General features: G+C 40.0%; 1 protein-coding gene across 2 annotated transcripts in view; it reads right to left on the reverse strand.

Moving 5' to 3' along the window:
- AR (androgen receptor) overlaps positions 1-19,793 on the reverse strand; it is a 192,453-nt gene that overhangs the window by 83,440 nt on the left and 89,220 nt on the right. For both annotated transcript variants that reach the window (XM_064483081.1, XM_031446494.2), the window contains one exon: positions 17,127-17,278. In XM_064483081.1, coding sequence (XP_064339151.1) covers positions 17,127-17,278 — 152 coding nt within the window. The remainder of the gene's footprint in view (positions 1-17,126; positions 17,279-19,793) is intronic.

Consider the following 19,793-nt stretch of genomic DNA (forward strand, 5'->3'; position numbering starts at 1 on the left):
AGAGGACAAAGCTCAGCTTGCTGCCACATCATTGTTAGCCCACCACAGTCACTACAGATCCTGGCAGTTTGGGCATCAAGAGAAACAAAGAAAAGGACCTTGGAGGCAATTTCTCAAGGTTCCTACGTTAGCCAGGCAGGAATGCTTATCAGCTGAAAGTAAGCATATTATAGGCAGAGAGATGGCTCCATTGGGGAAAACAGATCAAATTTTGAGGGTGATGAAATTGAAAAAGTCCGTATGTTTATAACTTACAACATATAAATTTATTCCAATAATATCACTGCTCTTCCTCAATTTGCATACAGCAGCTTAGAAAACTGCCCTGCTGCCAAATGCCAGACCAAAGTTAAGTCTGCTGGAGATTAAAAACACTAAGCAATGAAACAAGGGCTTGCTCTTAGGAGCAAGTTTTTGCTTTTGCTATAAAAACTGCAACTTATCTACACAGGCTTTAATAACCTTGCAAGTAAGACCCAAAGCTGAGCTGTAATGGGAAGGCACTCCTCATGGCCCCCTTTGGCCATTTTCTAGCTACTGCTAACTTGCTGGAAAATAATAATTACCTCTATAAATAAAATTATCTGCCTATTCCTGTATCATGCAAAAGTTGATGGACATACGGTCAATCAATTTGGAGTTTATCTTTGCAATAGACTATTTTGGAGAGAATAAAATTCATTTTGAGGAGCCCTGAAGTATTTAAAAGAGGTAATCATTCTGGCAGATTGAAGAAGACGTGTCTTATGTTAATAAGCTGGGTATACAGAAAACATGCAAATAAAACTGATTCTCCTTTGGACAACTCTTTGCATAGGGTTTCCAGGGTGGTCAGAGGCAAGTATTGACTTAACATAGCCATGATTGTCCTAAGTGGTGATAAGGAGATCTCCTAGAAACTAGGAACTAATACTTATAGGATACTTTGCAACTTGCACAGTGTTTTCACAAGCATCAATTCCTTTTGTTTTTTCAACCACTGTATTAACTCCATTTTATAGATGAAGAATATGAGGTTTAGAGAGGTCAGGTGAATTTCCTAAGGCTAAATCTACCATATCCTAGCTGTTTTACACATGCCTGAAGCTAATTGGAGGCAGGCTTATCTGTAGGATCTATTCTCTGTACATGTTTCCTGGTATTAGTCAACAAACTTTAAGGGAGGGTATAGCTCAATGGTACAGTACATGCTTAGCATATGCCAGGTCCTGGGTTCAATCCCTAGTATCTTCATTAAAATTTAAACAAACAAACAAACAAACCTTATTACTTGCCCCCTTCCAAAAAAAAAGAGCAAACTTTGGAGTTATATTTCCCAGAACAGTGGAAGTCTCCTTGAAGCAATACACCAATCACATTCTGCTTCAAAGAGGGGTCAGTTTGCTCACTGGTGTTCCTCGCAACATGGGTGTCAAATGCTCACAGCATCATGAAAGGGTTTGCTATTAGAGAGGGATCTTCCTTTTACTGCATATGTGTGTGAATTTTTGGCATTTCCCTAGTACCCCATAGGAGCATAGTGGATAGGTTAACAAACAAGGAAGACACATTACTAACTGAAGATTGGGCCAAGCTGACATGATTAAAAGAGGGTCACCTTCTGGGAAGACATTTAATGCCCAGAGAAAGTTCCCTATTGTTTTATCTGGGATACCAAGGAATAGAATCCTACTTTTATTTTCTATGCTGGAGTTCTAATGTGTTCTCCCATAGTATTTACTAATGTGCATTTTGATGAATGAGTTCTCACCCCTATTGTTTTCTGGGAACTCAAGGAATGTGCTCTATATTTACACTCATGGTGAAGAGTGGAAGAACAGTAAGTGGTAGTACTCAGAACCAAAATAAGAGAAACTAAGTCCCAAAGAGGACAAGAAACTCTCGGGGAAAGAATTGGAAAACGCTGTCTGACTTCTTACAGAGCCTCTCTGCCCTTAACCCTATACCATTTCATGTTCTATTCTAACTTGGGAGGCCTGTTCTCCACCCCCTGTATACAACATACAGTTCTGCAATAGATCTTGCAGCATCCACCTAAATAAGAAAACTTGAGTATCCAAAAGCCACAATCCCCACACCATGTCAGTGAAGTCAACCAATAGGTAAATATAGCCACCTGCTTCCCTCCAATTCTTCAAATGTGCCTAGCACCCCTAAATGTCTGCCCATCATAGACGGCAGTGGGAGCTAGCCTCTATCCTGCACCAGGAGTCTTAATCCTGGGTGATAACTAATGTGAACTTATTTGTATGCCCTGAGTCTCCCATGCTGCCCTGAGTTCTCTTGCCCCCATAGCTCTCTGATATCTAAATCCCTATGGTTTTCTGATGTCCACAGAAGCTGAATTGGACTTGGATGCCCACTCAAGCCTTGATCCCTGCAATTCTATCTAAAGCCAACTACTGGTTGCCCAGAACTCATTCATCTTTCCCTAGTATAAAGTTATCTCATTGCCTCCATTGTCATCACAAACCCAACACAATTCCAAGTCCTGTTAAATAGGTGAAACCTGTTCACCTCTCTCAACAACTCTTCCTCTGTTTCCCTCTTCCCCTTCTGTTCTTTCATTCTTTCAAATGCTCAATGCCTTAGCTTGACTCTTGGCTCCTCAGAGCTTTCCACTGTGATGCTCTATCTATAAAGTTTCCTATTCCAGATAAGCACCTTATGTTTAGATCTTGTCCTAAATCCCAGTCCCTTTCAAAATTTATGTAATTGGTGTTCCTTTTCTCCAGAATCCTGCCAAGAAACATACTGACAACCTCTGTCCCAATAGCATTATACTCTTGATAATGGCTCAATGTGTCCCAGGAAGCAGTCTTCCAAAACAGTTTTACATATGATGAGAGCTTCAAACACTGTGACAGATCATGTATAGCAAGATACTTTCAAACAGAGGGCCTTTCATAAATTCTTAAGTCATAACACCTGACTTTGGCTGTCTACATAGCCATCTGCCTCCCTCTAATTTTTCAAATGCCCCTACCATTCCTAAAGATCTGCCTATCAGATGCTTCCACCCCTAAGCCCTGCTTTGGTCCAGTATTTCCACTGGTAGAAATGGGTCCTAAGGGAAATTTAAAAAGAAAAAATGTGAATTATATGAACAACCTAAGTGCATATAAACAATGTAAATATCGAACAATAGAGGCATGAGGACAAAAATATGCTTCAGCTCTATAAATTATGTATGCATGAGGGCAAGACCTGAAAGAAATGAAGATACTTTTTAGTCATTGTTGTATCAAGGTAGTAAACTTTTTAAAAAGCCATTAGTAGAGAGTGTAAATCTCCAGGTATGTGATGTAATTTCACATGTTTAAGATTGAAGGGTAAAGCCCACCAATACAATCCAGAAGATAATTCCAAGGTATTTAAAATAAAATCATGGTTTCAGCTAAGGAGCTCGATCTAGTGGAGGAAAGAAGGGTGGGTAAGTACATTACCAACAGATAAAGCAGTAAGTAGTAAGAATCACAAGAACGGCATACATGAAGTGCTGTGGGAGTTCAGGAGAGGGTGGGACATCTTTTGATGAGGTGGAGGCTTCATGGGGGAGGAGGCATTTGAGTGAGTCCTTGAAGGAAGGTGAGGCTTAAGGATATGGAGATGTGAAGAGAAAGCACTCGAGGTACAAGGAGTAGCCCAAGTAAAGGTGAGGAAGGGGAAGTGTGTATGTGCCATGTGATAACGGAATAGATTAACTATATTGTAGTGCAGCCTCCTGCTGTATATTGTTATCTTTCCATGGGAAACAATACTGATCATCAATTTTAGGGACAGAATGAAAAATGAAAAACAACTGACAACCTGGAATAAAACTATATAACATTGTTCTTTTTTATTTGGGGTGGGCTTTGTTTTCGGGAGGCTTTTAAAATCAATTAATTTCTCTATTACTCCTAGTAACATTGCCTCTTTTGGGCTTTGATGTAAATCAATCATTTGCTACAATCTTTGTCCCATTTTGCACTTATCTCTTTTGTGACACTTATCACAGCCGTATTTAATTTTTGTTTCCACACTGCTATTCCTCACTAATCTTTGTGATCTTTGAGAGAAGGACTGTGTCTCAGTCATCACTGAATTTCCAGCATCAAGCAGAAGGCCATGAATACATTAGACTCACTGTGTACTTATCAGTTGTTCCTGCTCGACTGAGACTATGTTTTACTCATTTCTCTCTCCGTAGCACTTAGTACAGGCCTAACATATAATAGATGCTGACTGTCTGTTGAACTGAGATGAATTAGTTCCCTTCCTGTTCTCTTAGACCTCAAACCTCAGTTTCCTCATTTGTAAAATAAGGGTAGTGAGACAATCTACTACCTCATAAGTTTGTTGTGAAGATTATATAAGCACTTAATGTAGTGCCTAACACATAGAAAATGTTCCGTAAATATTAGCTGCTCTGATGCTTCTTCTTGTTAATAAGGCCTCCAGACCTGCTGATGGGACCAGGCCCCTTAAACTATGCTGGCCTTGGTCAGGGTTGTCATTAAGTATAAGGAGCTATGCCTGTAGATTTTTCTCTCCCCGCCTCATCACACTGCTTCTGCTGAACTTAAATAATCTGTATAGTGTTAAAACTGTAGCTGACCTTGGAGGGCATGCGCATCAGACTGGAAGCTCCCTGAGGACAGGGCCATCTCACATTCATCTCTAGGCCCACACAGGGCCTGGCACAATACATGTTTGTTGAAACAATGAATGAGTAAAAGTTACTCACCTCCAGCTCATCTTCCCTGTCACTACACTATGAGAATATAAATGCCTATATTTCAAAGTTCCCTCTAACTAGAAGACAGGGCCCAGGGAACCCTGCCCACCTCTGTTGCCCACCTCTGTTGCCCACCTCTGTGCTACCCCTCATAGCTCTAGCCAACTCCTTTCAGGTCTTTGGTACTTGGGAATGAACATACCTGCAAAGCTGCAAAACTATTATATTTTGATTTGTGGCTGAAATATGTCATATATCTAAAAATAATTACTATCAAACTATTCATGTAATTATCAATAAATGAATTATTTAATTCATACTTGCATTTCTACAATGAAATCATGGCACTCCCGGAAACATTGAAATTTGATACAGGGCTGAATTCTCATTCATACATTAAGAAGCACTATCAATAGTGTTTGTTTCACTTAACTTTCAAAAGTCTAGCACTCTATAAGAAAACTTCTAGTTGTCTTATATCATGTAATCCTTATAATTTCTCTGGGGGTCATCATCATCCCAATTTTACAAGTGAGAAAACTAAGGCTCAGGGAGGAGATGTCATTTTCTCAACATCAAATTTGTTGGACTCAAAACATGTCTTTTACTCCTACATCAATAGGACTTCTGAGTACAGAGCACTTTAATATTTTTGTAGGGCTCATGAGGTAGGTGAGAAATCATTTCACATCTTCATACTCCTTTCTGTTGATTTATGCACCTATCTCTGCTCCCATGGAAGCATAATCTGAACCTAAACGTGCTGCTTAGTCCTTATGAAGTTGCAAAAGAGACAAGGAAAACTGAGTGATGTGGGTGACAGAGAAGTATCTGGGGAGTCATGGAGACTATAGGTGGGGTGGCAGAAGAGGCCCTGCAGGAGAGTGGGAAGTAGGAGGCCTTTAATCATAAGCAACACAAATGAAGGACTGATCCTGTCTCTATTCTGAAACTGAGCAGAGCTAAGGCACCTCAAGGACTGGATAGCCATTTACTGATCGGCCATGGGAGCCCTTGGCAAAGCAACCTCCCTCCCCATATAGGATTTTGGACAAGATCTGAAGGTGATTCAGTTAGGAGTTAGAGATAAGTAGTATGTTACATGCTGGTTTGTGTTGGCTGGGTTTTAAAAGGATCAAAATTGAAGAGGGGGTGGGGATGGAGGGATACAAAGGCAATCTATGGGAAGCAGAATGAATTCCAGTACATCAACAGAGTTTCATTTTAAACATAGTAAAGTCACAGGCCATACCAAGGCATTATTCTTTTTTTTTTTTTTTTGTAAGAAATGCCCTCTCCTTCACAAAAACAAACAAAACAACACGACAACCACACTGCATTCCTCCAAAGGGTCGAAAGCACTCAGAATGGAGGAGACAGCACTCTAGATAAAATACAGTCCAGCTTGGTTTTTAAAAATATCCATCCGGATTCAGGAAAAGAAGCCTTAAAATTTTATTTACACAGGTGCTGGCTCAGGTTTCTATTGAATCTGGCTTCAACATACTTTAAGACACGCCTCTGGCTGGATAAGGGAAACCAATGGCTGAAGAATGTGGGAGATAATTTATGACTTTTGTTAGCTTTTCTTCTGGCCTGTGCCTGTGGACCTAAATTTACCAGGAAGGTCAGACAAATCTTGTTGAGACAAAGATACATAGAGAGCTCTGACATCTTCAAGTCCAAAGACGCAAGTCAGAAGAGGCAATGAACATATGCTTGCTGGGATTCCTGGGGAATGTTACTCACAGCGCCCTGGGAGGCAAAGAGGAAAGAGGATTAGATTGACCTTTGCTATGTTCTTACACAAATGCTACTGGCCCTTGTGATCACAAATTATGTAACACTGAAGATAAGTGGTTGGGAATCTTACACCAACCAAAGGCCTTCTTTAACCAGGGAACTACCACAAATACTATCTGCCATCTCTCCTTCCTGTTACCCAGGGGACCATAAATGTATGTGTGCCAATGACCAGGGCTTCACTCCGGAAGAACAAACCAAAACTCACTGGATGCCAGGAGCTGTGTTAGATATCGTTTAGATCTTACAATAGCCCTGTGACCTATTACTATCCTCACTGAGACACAAAGAAATTAAGTTACTTGTTCAAGGTCACATATCTATTAAGCCTTGGAACTAAGAATCGAATTCAGGTCTATTTCCCAAAGCTGAAGCATATAAAGTAAACCACTGGCCAATGGACACATCTAAAGTATCTAAAAACTTTTAGAGATTTAATTGTTAAAGATTTAGGTTGTTATAGATTTATTGCTAAAATATTCAAGATCATTTAGTCCATCCACTTTATTATTTATTTATTTATTTAGTTAGTTAGTTTTTGTTTCACTTTTTTTTAGGAGGGGAGGTAATTAGGTTATTAATTTATTTTAATGGAGGTACTGGGGATTGAACCCAGGATCTTGTGCATGCTAAGCTTGCACTCTACCACTGAGCTATATCTTCCTCCTCCTAACTGTTTTATTATTTAGATGGAGATTTTGAGGTGAAAATAAGGAGTGATGCCTAAGGCTACATGGTAAATCAGTGGCAGAACCAGTGCCCCATTTGACGCTATTACATTGCATCTTATTCCACTACCCGGATAGCAGCCTGCTTCCAAAGAGCCCAGAGAGTAGAGTAAGACAGCGATGTACAACTCAGAATGGGGAGGCCAGGCACAAAAGGCTGACTGACCATTAAGGGACCTGCTACATCTGATGAAGTTCCCCTCAATCACCTCTGGACTCCAGAATGTTCCTGAAATAAGCATCCTGCTTTCATGCAGCCCTGTCTTTGGTCAGTCTGTTCCCTCTTCCTGAAGCTCCTTTCTTATCTTTTTGGACTTGACAAACTATTAAGTATCCTTTAAGACCTAGATCAACCCTTACCTCCTCTGTGAAGCCTTCTTAAACCTTCCAGGTCAAATAACTCATTCACTTATTCTGTCTGCTCAGTGGACTGTATACTTAACTCTAGTACAGCACTTATCTCACTGTTATGATTGGAACTCTGGGTCATATTCACCCCACAGCTACTAAAAAGTTATATGACTTTGGGCAAGTCACTTTAATTCTTCTTTGGCTCAGATCCCTCATTTGCAAATGGGGGTAATGATAATACCTACATCATAGAGTTGTGAGGATTGAATGAGAAAATGTCTACAAAGCAACTAATGCATACATACTGAGTGCCTAATAAATGATTTTTGTTGTTATCTCTTATCACAGTGCCTGGTATAGGTCTAGGATACGCAATAAGTAAGCACTGACGGTTGAATAAATGGATGTTGTGTGGGGGTAGTACCGGTCATCAAATGGCCATTTTGGATATCCTTAGGATATTCCCTTACGAGTCTATATATTCCTTATCAAAGAGGAGACTAGTGGTCTGTAATATTTTCTGGGTTATAGAACTTCTGAGAATCACATAAAAGCTAAGAAAACGCTCCCTAAAAAGGCTCACACACTTACGTATGCACAAAACTTTGCAAGGAGTGGTGAAGGTATAGCTCAGTGGTGGAGTGCATGCCTAGCATGCACAAGGTCCTGGATTCAATTCCCAGTACCTCTGTTAAAAACAAAAACACACAAACATTTTGAGTTGATTTTTGTGTATGGTGTAAGGGGGTGTTCTAGCTTCATTGCTTTACATGCTGCTGTCCAGTTTTCCCAACACCATTTGCTGAAGAGACTGTCTTCATTCCATTGTATATTCTTGCCTCCTTTGTCAAAGATTAGTTGACCAAAAGTTTGTGGGTTCATTTCTGGGCTCTCTATTCTGTTCCATTGGTCTATATGTCTGTTTTTGTACCAGTACCATGCTGTCTTGATGACTGTAGCTCTACTTAAACGTAAGACAAGATACAATAAGCCTCCTAGAAGAAAATATAGTCAAAACATTATCTCACATACATCTCAAAAATGTTCTCCTGGAACAGTCTACTCAAGCAATAGAAATAAAAGCAAAAATAAACAAATGGGACCTAATGAAACTTACAAGCTTCTGCACAGCAAGGGAAATCATAAGTAAAACAAAAAGACAACCTACAAAATGGGAGAAAATTTTTGCAAATGAAACCGACAAAGGCTTGATCTCCAGAATATATAAGCAGCTCATACGACTTAATAAGAAACAACCAAACAACCCAATCCAAATATGGGCAAAAGACCTAAGCAAGCAATTCTCCAAGGAAGACATACAAATGATCAATAGGCACATGAAAAAATGCTCCATATCACTAATTATCAGAGAAATGCAAATCAAAACTACAATGAGGTATCACCACACACCAGGCAGAATGGCCATCATTTAAAAATCCACAAATGACAAATGCTGGAGAGGCTGTGGAGAAAAGGGAACCCTCCTACACTGCTGGTGGGAATGCAGTTTGGTGTAGCCACTGTGGAAAACAGTATGGAAATTCCTCAAAAGACTAGGAATAGACTTACCATATGACCCAGGAATCCTGCTCCTGGGCATATACCCAGAAGGAACCCTACTTCAGGATGACACCTGCACCCCAATGTTCATAGAAGCACTCTTTATAATAGCCAAGACATGGAGACAACCTAAATGTCCATCAACGGATGACTGGATAAAGAAGAAGTGGTATATTTATACAATGCAATACTACTCAGCCATAAAAACCGACAACATAACGCCATTTGCAGCAACATGGATGCTCCTGGAGAATGTCATTCTAAGTGAAGTAAGCCAGAAAGAGAAAGAAAAATACCATATTAGATCGCTCATATGTGGAATCTAAAAAAAAAAAAAAAAAAAAAAAAAAAAAAAAAAACAGAAAGAAAGCATAAATACAAAACAGAAATAGACTCATAGACATAGAATGCAAACTTGTGGTTGCCAAGGGGGCGGAGGGTGGGAAGGGATAGACTGGGATTTCAAAATTGTAGAATAGATAAACAAGATTATACTGTATAGCACAGGGAAATATACACAAGATCTTATGGTAGCCCATGGAGAAAAAAATGTGACAATGAATATATATATGTTCATGTATAAATGAAAAATTGTGCTCTACATTGGAATTTGATACAACATTGTAAAATGATTGTAAATCAATAAAAAAAGTTAAAACAAACAAACAAACAAAATAAACTAAAATTACCTCCCTCCCTTAAAAAAAAAAGGAAAAAGAAAGAAAAAACTTGACAAAAAATTCCTTGCAAGAAGTCATCACACCAGAACTGTCTCACAGAGCCCTCTCACCACAGACTATCATTATTATTCATTCCCATACTAGAGGGGAAGACATATAGTTAGAATCTCTCACACAGTGATGAAGGCAGAGGTAACTAACAGGGACTGAGCACCTTCTGGGAACCAAGGGCTACGATAAACCCTCCCCCCACATACTTCTTGGGGATTCCATGTTAACCATCTCTGTAGCACTGTTGATCAGCTGTGAGGCAGGAGAACTCCTCAGACAAGAAATAAGAAAGCTGGGAGGCTCTCATTTCTGCCATTTATATGTTCTATGAACCTGGGAAAGTCATTTCCTCTCTCAAGGCCTGTTTCCTCATCCACAGAATGGTTTGGTCAGATTTTTAGATTTCTAAGTTCTCTTACTTCAAGTTTTAACAGGTTAGTATTTAAAGATCCCATGGTTTCAAGCACTGCAAATCTTTTACATCTTTTCATTAAATAACTCATAACTGAATCTACTGCCCACAAACTGAAAGAACTCATGAACATAGAGCTGTAGGAATGTGCTTATCTAACTTATGGAACTGTAAAAGGCCCACAGTCTCCAGGGTCCACATCCAGATACCATAGTGAAATCATGGTCCATGCACACTATGAGGTGTACCAGGAGAGGAAGGATGATAAAAAATTTAAAACTCTGATAAAGGAGAACAAGATTTTGCCTCTGTGAATTTTTAGCTCTGTCCTCAAAAAACATTTTCTGGTTTCTGACATCAAAGAGGAGGGATATGGAGTTCTCTTGCTCCTGTTCCCATGGAAAACATTCTGTGGCACATGTCTCTGAGAAGGCTCAAAGCAAAGAGTCAAGGAATCATGATTCCCTTAGCTTGGCAATGAGAAGCAAAGGTCTTGTGAGCACCAGTGTTGAATCACGCTTTCTGTTCTGTGGTTTTGAGAATGAATTAACAGCTACCAAGCCTGGCTCCTTCAGAATCAGAACTTTCTCTCTGAAGAGGAGGAGTTGGTAGAAGGACTGTTACTCACTCACATATCTCTGGCTCTACCTAATGAAAAGTTGCTGGTGAACCACCAGCTGTTTTAAGTATTTGGGGCTTTATTAGGAAGAAATCTTGTGATGTTAGTGCTACTCAGTGGCTCCTTGGCTTCTCCCAACAGTACCTAAGTCTTTCTTAACTTCTTTTCTCATTTCTGACTCTGTTGTTCCTCCTTACTGTTGTATTTCTTGGTGCCTAGCCATTGCACTTTTTTTCTGCTTTAGGTTAGTATGTTTATATATTTGAGGGGTAGCTGTGCTATGGTGAAGTGATTGCTATTTTTGGACCCAAAAGCCCTGGGTTCAAATCCAGCTATTCCACTTACTACCTGTTGATTAACTGACAAAACCTGTTTGCTTACATGGAAAATCACGAGGATGACATTGCTTTCTGTTCCAAGGGTTGGGAAGCACAAATGGAGGTTGGATATGGTGGCTCTTCATCCACTGAAGGGATTTAAAGATGAGAATGAGTGTGAATATCTGAATAATAGGTTCTATAAGTAGGCACACATGTCTATTATAACTAAAGCGATTTTTTTTTGAAATGGTGGCTTCTCACAGAATTCATTTATTATGAGGGACAGTGTTTTTCTTGCCATGGGACTAGAGACCAGAGAACTACGAAATAACTCCTACATCTGAAGAAAAAGTGGGTCTAACACACTTGCAATAGCAGCCAACTGCAAAAATCCACCGCCCAGAGTTTCACAATTACCAAGAGATCTTGTAAGGGATTTAAAAAGCTTCTGGATGCAAGATATGAATGGGCTTTAAAAATATAACAGGCTGGGGAATAATAAGGTAAGGTGGAAGAAGCAATGGACTCAGAAAACCATGCAAGTGACATAGCAACTTCTTGTTAATCACTGCTTCATAAAATGCACACGCTGTAAATAAGCAGCCACAGCATATTATACAGCAGCAATGGCAAATTCCTGACATGGTTCCCAAATTGGCCTCTAACAGAGACTTGGGTGGGCATCAACTAGAATGAGTTACAGAACTAAATTATCTATTCTGAAAGCCTGTGGTCTAGGCTTGTTATGAGGAGGACCAGAATTAAGCCAGCAAATACGTAAAGACAAAGAAGCATGGGAACATGTATGGCAGATCCGTAACTCAACTGGCCACTTGGCACTACTTTCTATGAGACAGAGAGTTTTTCCATAACACTTTGCATCAGATAGTCCCCAAAGCCCTTTCCTTTTACCATCTAGGGTATATGTGGCATTCAGCAAAACACATTCACAGATATTTCATAGTTATCCACATGCTTACACTACAAAAGTCTAAAACAATGTGTAGAATATTTTCAGCTTCTCCTTTGGGTATTGGAAGGGTGAGTGATCACCTAGATCATCAGAAAGAAGTATCCTCTTCTAGTATGCCTAGATTTATTTTTTTTTCCTGTTTAGTAAAATAAGCTCAGGACCTAGAGGCCAGCAGACCAGGCATTCTAGGCAAGCAAGTTGTACAAACTATGACTGGCCAACTCAGAAGAATATTTCAAATTGGCTAATCCAGAGAGGTACTAAGACACCAAGAGACTGGACAGAGCAAAATTTACTATGCATATTTGAAAGCACAGGAGCGACCATCTAAAGCAAGAGTCAACAAAATGCAATTCACAGGCCAAATCCAATGTGCTGCTTGTTTTTGTGTGGCTCAATAGCTGAGAATGATTTTTAGATTTTAAATTGTTGGAAAAAATTAAAAATAGTACTTAGTGGCATGTGAACATTAAAGGAAATTTAAATTTCAGTGCTCATAAAGTTTTACTGGGATACAGCCATGCCCATTAGTTTTGTCTAGGGCTGCTTTCACGCTACAAAGACAGAGCTGAGTAACAGAGTCAGAGACCATATAGCCCACAAAGTCTAAAATATTTACTGTCTGACCTTTTACAGAAAAACTTTGCTGACTTCTAATCTAAAGTCTGGTTAGGACATTTAAGGAAACCAGAGAAAGATAAAAGATAAGAGGAACTTTGTGAAAAGATCTCTAGGACTTGTGCAATCAGGATCAGTCAACTCCTTGGTTAAAGATACCTGATTAAGGCTCTGTTGAAGTTGCAAGTAGATCCTTCTAGCATAGTTAACTTGCCCCTGGGAAATGTTACTCAAAAAGTCACAGAGTGAAGAGGACACTAATAGGCACCAAAAACTCTCTGCAAGACTCCAAACAAGAAGTAACATTCAATTCCACATGGGCTGAGGTGGGAAAGAGTAGATTTAAAGGACAGAAAGAGTTCAATGAGGGTTCACTTACATTTCTTCCCTCACAAAAACCTGGGGCGAGAGAGAGAATCAAAGCCATACTTATATAAAATTTGCCAAGGATACTAAATTGGGACATATTGTAAACATCAGTGAGGATGGTGTAATTCTTTGAGTTCAGAATGTAAACTACAGTTTCAATTTTATGATGTGTACCAAACAGTGCTCCATGTGTACAAAACAAATGGATGTACAATCTCTAATGTTTTACTAGAAAATGTCTGAAAAATAGTAAATTCTTGAGCACATAATGCACATGATGAATTAATTAACCCTCTTTGAAACATGATGAGGTAGAGATGAGGATTCATATCCTGATTTTCCAGATGAGAAAATGGAAAAGAAAGGAATTTATCCAGCCATGGTCATAATGCTGGGGGAAGAGGGAATCTCAGAGTCCTAATTTTTAACCCAGCCCATCCACATGCACTCTTTCAGCTGACTTTATCCCCACCTGAAGATTGATTTTTAAGACAATGGGAACTCGGATTCACCATCTTTCAGGAAGGCAAAACCAAAGGTGTACCCAGGTATAAATGCACGTGTATTTGCTGAAATAATAGTGATGGTGTTTGTAATTTGTAGAATTGTCACAGAACATCTAAGCTGAACGGGCATTTAAAAAATATCTAGTTGAACTCCCTTATTTTACAGACAGGAAAAACTGAGGTCCAAAGGGGAATTTTTTTTAATCCAATGCCGCACAACTAAAACCCCTCTGAGCGCCTACCTTGCACATGGATATCATTTTCCTTTGACTTCCCAGCCTTTTAGATAGCATCCAATATGCCTCTGCCTTTCACCTCCCAACTATTTCCACCCACCTACCACTAGCTAATTCTCCTCATGCCTGTTTCTAACCACAGACCATCCCCCCAACACACACACACACACACGCACACGCACACACACACACAGAAACATATTTTCTCAGTTTCCATAAAGCAGATATTAATGATTTTTCACCTCCTTGGCCTATTACCATCATTGTTTTTATCTCAAAATATGCAGATTATTCCCTGACTAGCCTCCCCCACACCCCAAACTCCAAGCATTACTGACAATGAGAAAATGTAGGGCTCTCTTTCTTCTTCCTCCTCATCAGGAAAACCTGGCTAGATTACAATCGACTCTGTGCTAAGCCCTGCACCAATGACAGCATTAAAGCCTCATAGTTTATGAACTACCAAAACTAGAAATGGATTTCTGTCTGACGTGCCAGGCTTTTAAGTCTTGTACCTGTGCCCAGTCCAGAGATTTCTGAAACCATGAATAAAGTGGTAATCAACACTCTGAATACTCCATCTGAGTTAACTGACAATGGCAAACAAATGAGGATGAAAAAGATTTGTGCTCCCACTCCTTCCAAGGCAGGTGGAATTCCAAGTTACAACAAGGCAGATTCAGAATTACTTTCAGAAAGTCCATTTGGGCAATAAAGATGCTTTGTAAAAATGAAAAAAAAAGTCAATAAATGTTCTCTGTAGGTAATAAGACAGCCCCCTGCCTTCAAATAGAGATAATAATGACAGTAAACTCCAGTCACCAAGCTTTACGGATGGGAGGTGAAAGGAAACACCAACAATTTTTTGGCTTTGTTTTGTGATTTTTTAAACTACCTTTTCCTGTCCCTCAAAGGGCTCAGGACTAGAATCCTGGGTCCATATTCCAAAGTAAATGAGGAGCCCCATAGCTTTGCAAGGAATCCACTGGTTATCTTCATATTTCAAGCAGTTAAGAGCATTTGGCCCCATGATCTCACAGAAGCTCATTTTCTCAAAAAATATTTCTAAGTTTCCTTAACTTAAGTGATTCTAGGGTCTGGAGAATTCTGAGACCTTGTTAGATTTCCAAGTGTTTGGTAAGTTGAGTGATTACCCTCCCCTCCTTCCTTGTTTTCAAATAGCCCAAGATCCACATAATAGCAGAGATCCTCCCAGGCAGCCCTGCCAGCTGCCCTTCTGCCTGCCTCCCTCCTTCAGCCCTAACTTCTGGAGAAAGCTCCCATGTGGAATATGTTATGACAGCAAAATCCTCCCTTTCACAATATGGTGGATCATTTCTCCTGTTTTCCAAAAACAACAGTATCGTGACCCAGATTTGTAAAACCCAGAGGCAGCATCAAATACAATCTAATCTATCTGATTATTGAATTTTCTTTTCGCTTGCTTACTTGAACTCTTTTCCCATCTGATATGGCTGCTATTACTGTGGTGCCTGGGCTTTCTGGAACATTCACTCTAGATGGGTGCTGTGGTTCAATCTTTGCACTATAGGTAGGGCCTACACTGCATGACAGGGTATAAGGAAGAGACAGGTTCTCACTGGCGAAGTTGCAGTGATCTGAAGTATTTGGAGCTACTCCTCACATCCTTTTCGACAGCCATTCTCCTGTAAGTACCCTTAAGAAAGGAAAGCACTGCTCTCTGTCTCTTTCCAAATTGCCTAGGCCTGGGCACTGGGGCCCGACTGCCCAGCATAAGCAGTAGCAATGGACTACTCAGGGGTATGGGTGGAACATGCAGCATGTTTTCCTTAACACTAAACACTAGCTGTCTCCTTGTTGCTTTGGGGACTGGAAGAACACAAAATAACAGCTTTCCTTTTTATAGGTATTCCTGTCATCTGGCCAAAACGTGAAAAGATAATCATCATTCCAATTGGCTATCAATGGTAAGACCAGTTAAAGGGCACCCACTTTCTACCATTTCTCTAGATGCCAAGAACCCTATGGAGTTTCTGCTGTCCTCTGATGGATGTCATCACATTCTTGGTTAAAAGTGTGGCATATATGCTTACCACTTTCAAGGCTGTCATCAGGGTTTGTAGCCCTTACACAAGGAAATGCTGTCTGTTTTGGTTCTAACTTGGGACTCGACACTTCTAGGCCAGTGAAAAGGAAGAAAAAGGCATTGGCAAGAAGTACTTCCTTTGTAAAAGTGAAGGTAGAAGTAGTTATGGTGTTTAGCAACTGGCTGTGCTCCCAGAGAAGAGCATCTCTGTTTAGTGGCTGTTCATTTGCGTACCTTTGAAAAGCAAGCCTTTAGTACAAGACAGGGAGTAAAGTGGATGGATAGGAGGCTTAAGCCCAGGGAGACTGAGAAGGAAGGAGGCACTAGCACATATAGGAGATCTGGAAATGCAAGTTCCTACTGTAGGATGTAGCCTGAGCATCTCTAGGGGCTAAGCAGACATGAATTGTTTTAAGCTAAATAAGACTAAAGAGCTAGGGCTTGAGCCCACTTAGCCAAATATAAAATGCAACTTAGCTTAGGGTTTTAGACCAATGGACAGGCCGTGAGGGCAGCTCTCTGGAGAGAGAAAAAAAAGTGTTTCATCACTTTCTGCCCTTATCTACCTAGGAACTATTAATGCAAAGAGGCCCCAAGGAGGCAGCAGGAGGAGGGAGCAGGTGCATAGACTGATGGTCTGCTGAACAGTGAGAACACTTTCTTTCTGGGGCAGAGGCCAGGAAGCCTTCACTAAGGAACAGTCTCGTATTCACCACAGAGAACAGGCTAGGGACTCAGTTGGGGTTTTTCCACTTCTAACCTCTCTAATAAGGACAATTTTTCCCCTCACTAGGCAGCAGAGTGGAACACAAGCAGGAAGGAAATTAAATCTTTTCAAATCATTAATTTTTCTTTCGTTCTGGGGAACCACCAAGCTCCAATCACCAGCTGGGACCACCTCCACTGCCTACATTGCCTACACTACCAAGGCTGCCAAAGCCAGGGTTCCAGAAAGTAGGAAGACTTGCTTTTTCAGATCCTTAGGTTATTTGAGCAGGCCCTGCCAGTGACCATGTCCCAGAGATGATAAAGTCCTGGGCCCTAGAAGATTAGTGTCTCTCTTGAGAAGCAAAAGGAGAAAGAGAAACAGCAGTGAGTTTGCAAGACTCTACCTTCAGCAGCTCTTTTAAAGAAGACTTTGCAGCTTCCACAAGTGAGAGCTCCATAGTGACAGCCAGAAGCTTCATCTCCACAAATCAGGCAGGTCTTCTGGGGTGGAAAGTAATAGTCGATGGGCAGAACATGGTCCCTGGTAGTCTCCAAACTGAAAAGAGGCAAGAGGAACAATGCAACACATGTCAGTAGTTGGCAGAAATAGGAAGGTAGAAGTCTGAGGCCTTCAGGAGTAAACTGCACGTATAAATTATTTCTCTTTATTGCTTAATTGGGTTAGGGTAAAGCTGAATTTTCCTGGGACTTCTCCTAGATTTTGTGCTTGTAGGGTTTCCTGTCATGCGGACAGAGCCCTTTTGGATCCTGCAAAGGGATTAGAGAAGCTCTCTGGAATCAGCCAGTCTCATGGGTTATGTCTACACGAGGGAAGGATGCAGGCAGAAACCTGAGATTGAGAAATATCACTTAAGGTGGTGGTTAGAAAACAATTTCAGAGCAATTAAATGGTATGAACTCAGTCCCAAGACCTTACATTATTCAAAGCAAAATCTATGGCAAAACCAGATTAAGTCTTAAAGCAGTTTGATGTGTTTTGCTCTAGTTCTCTGAGCCTCACTCACACCCGTAAGTAGGAATAATATCACCCATCCAACTGAGTTACTGGTGTGGGTGGAGGTATAAATTAAACAAAAGTATAAAAAGCTCTTGAAATGAATGCAGAAGTGAGGGATCATGGTTAGTATTATCATATCAATCTTCTTTGGTCTTTTTTCCGTTCTCTCACTTTCTTTAAGAGTACGTAGATCACATGGACATCTCCCCATCCCCATCTATAACATAAAGGTGCAGAATCCCTATGCTTGAGGCTTTTATTGAGGAATGATGCACAATGCTGCTGGAAATCATTCAGGCAACCATCTCAATGCTTGGCCATTAGAATACTAAGGCTCCCTGGGCTAGAATGGAGCTTCAGAGGTGGCCTAATTGAACTATTTATCTCCAAGAGGATCTGTGTCTGTGTCCTTCCAGGTGGATGTGAAGGAGAGGGCCAGAAAGCCAATCTTAAAAGCTTAATGGATCATATGGTAAGTCTATTTTAATTTTTTGAGGAATCTCCATACTGTTTTCCACAGTGGCTGCACCAAACTGCATTCCCACCAGGAGTGTAGGAGGATTCCCTTTTCTCCACAGCCTCTCCAGCATTTATCATTTGTGGGCTTTTTAATGATGGCCATTCTGACTGGTGTGAGGTGATACCTCATTGTAGTCTTGATTCACATTACTCTGGCAATTAGTGATGCTGAGTATTTTTTTCATGTGCCTATTGGCCATTTGTATGTCTTCCTTGGAGAATTGCTTGTTTAGGTCTTCAGCCTATTTTTGGATTGGGTTGTTTTGGTTTTTTATTGTTGTTATTAAGTTGTATGAGCTGCTTATATATTCTGGAAATTCAATCCTACTGCTGGACATATATCCTGAGGGAACTTTAATTCAAAAAGATATATGAACCCCAATGTTAATAGCAGCACTATTTGCAATAGCTAAGACATGGAAACAACCTAAATGTCCATCGACAGATGACTGGATAAAGTTGTGGTATATTTATACAATGAAATACTACTCAGCCATAAAAAAGAATAAAATAATGCCATATGCAGCAATATGGATGGACCTGGAGATTGTCATTCTAAGTGAAGTAAGTGAGAAAGAGAAAGAAAAATACCATATGATATCATTTATATGTGGAATCTAAAAAAAAAAGACAAATGAACTTACTTACGAAACAAAAACAGACTCACAGACATAGAAAACAAACTTATGGTTACTGAGGGTTGTGGGGAAGGGGTGGGAAGGGATAAATTGGGAGTTTGCAGATACTAACTACTATATATAAAATAGACAAACAACAAGTTTCTTCTGAATAGCACAGGGAAATATATTCAATATCTTATAGTAACCTATAATGAAAAAGAATATGAAAGTGAATACATGTATGCATATGTATGACTGAACTATTACACTGTACACCAAAAAGTGACATAACATTGTAAACTGACTATACTTCAATTAAAAAAAAAAAACTTAATGGAAGGGTTGAGCTGGGTATTCCATAGTAATTAATTCAAGTTTAAACAAATTAAACATGGTTCATACTACCCAAAGGTCAATTTTTTTTCTCTCTTATGTCCTATGTCTAATCATTAAACAAAACTTAAATGACTTCCTGGGTTGATCTGCCTCAGGTAAGTGACAACGACCCATTCTCTCCTCCAAAGGAATGCAGCCACTATTTTTTATGAGTACTCTTTCCTTACTAAAGAAGGAAGGAAAATAAGTCCTAATGGCAGCCTGTTTGCTGTGCTGAGTGATTTAAACACCTCAAAATAACTCTGTGAGACATTTTTTCTCATTATTATATCAGATGAGGAAAGTCAAGACTCAGAGAGAAGAAGCTCTAGATTATTCGACACCAAGCCCAGGACTATCTGACTCCAAACTAACACAGTTTCCATTACCCTACTGTCATCCCACAACTCACCTTCACTTTCTATCCACAGCTCTTTGGTTATCATGCTCAGCACAGTCATCAGAATCCAAAAAAGCATGAAAGGTTTTCTTCCCCTCAACCTTCAGTAAGCAGCCCTGGCAGGACAATAGCAAGGAAA

This window comes from Camelus dromedarius, chromosome X, assembly GCF_036321535.1.
Source record: "Camelus dromedarius isolate mCamDro1 chromosome X, mCamDro1.pat, whole genome shotgun sequence".
Lineage (NCBI taxonomy): Eukaryota > Metazoa > Chordata > Mammalia > Artiodactyla > Camelidae > Camelus > Camelus dromedarius.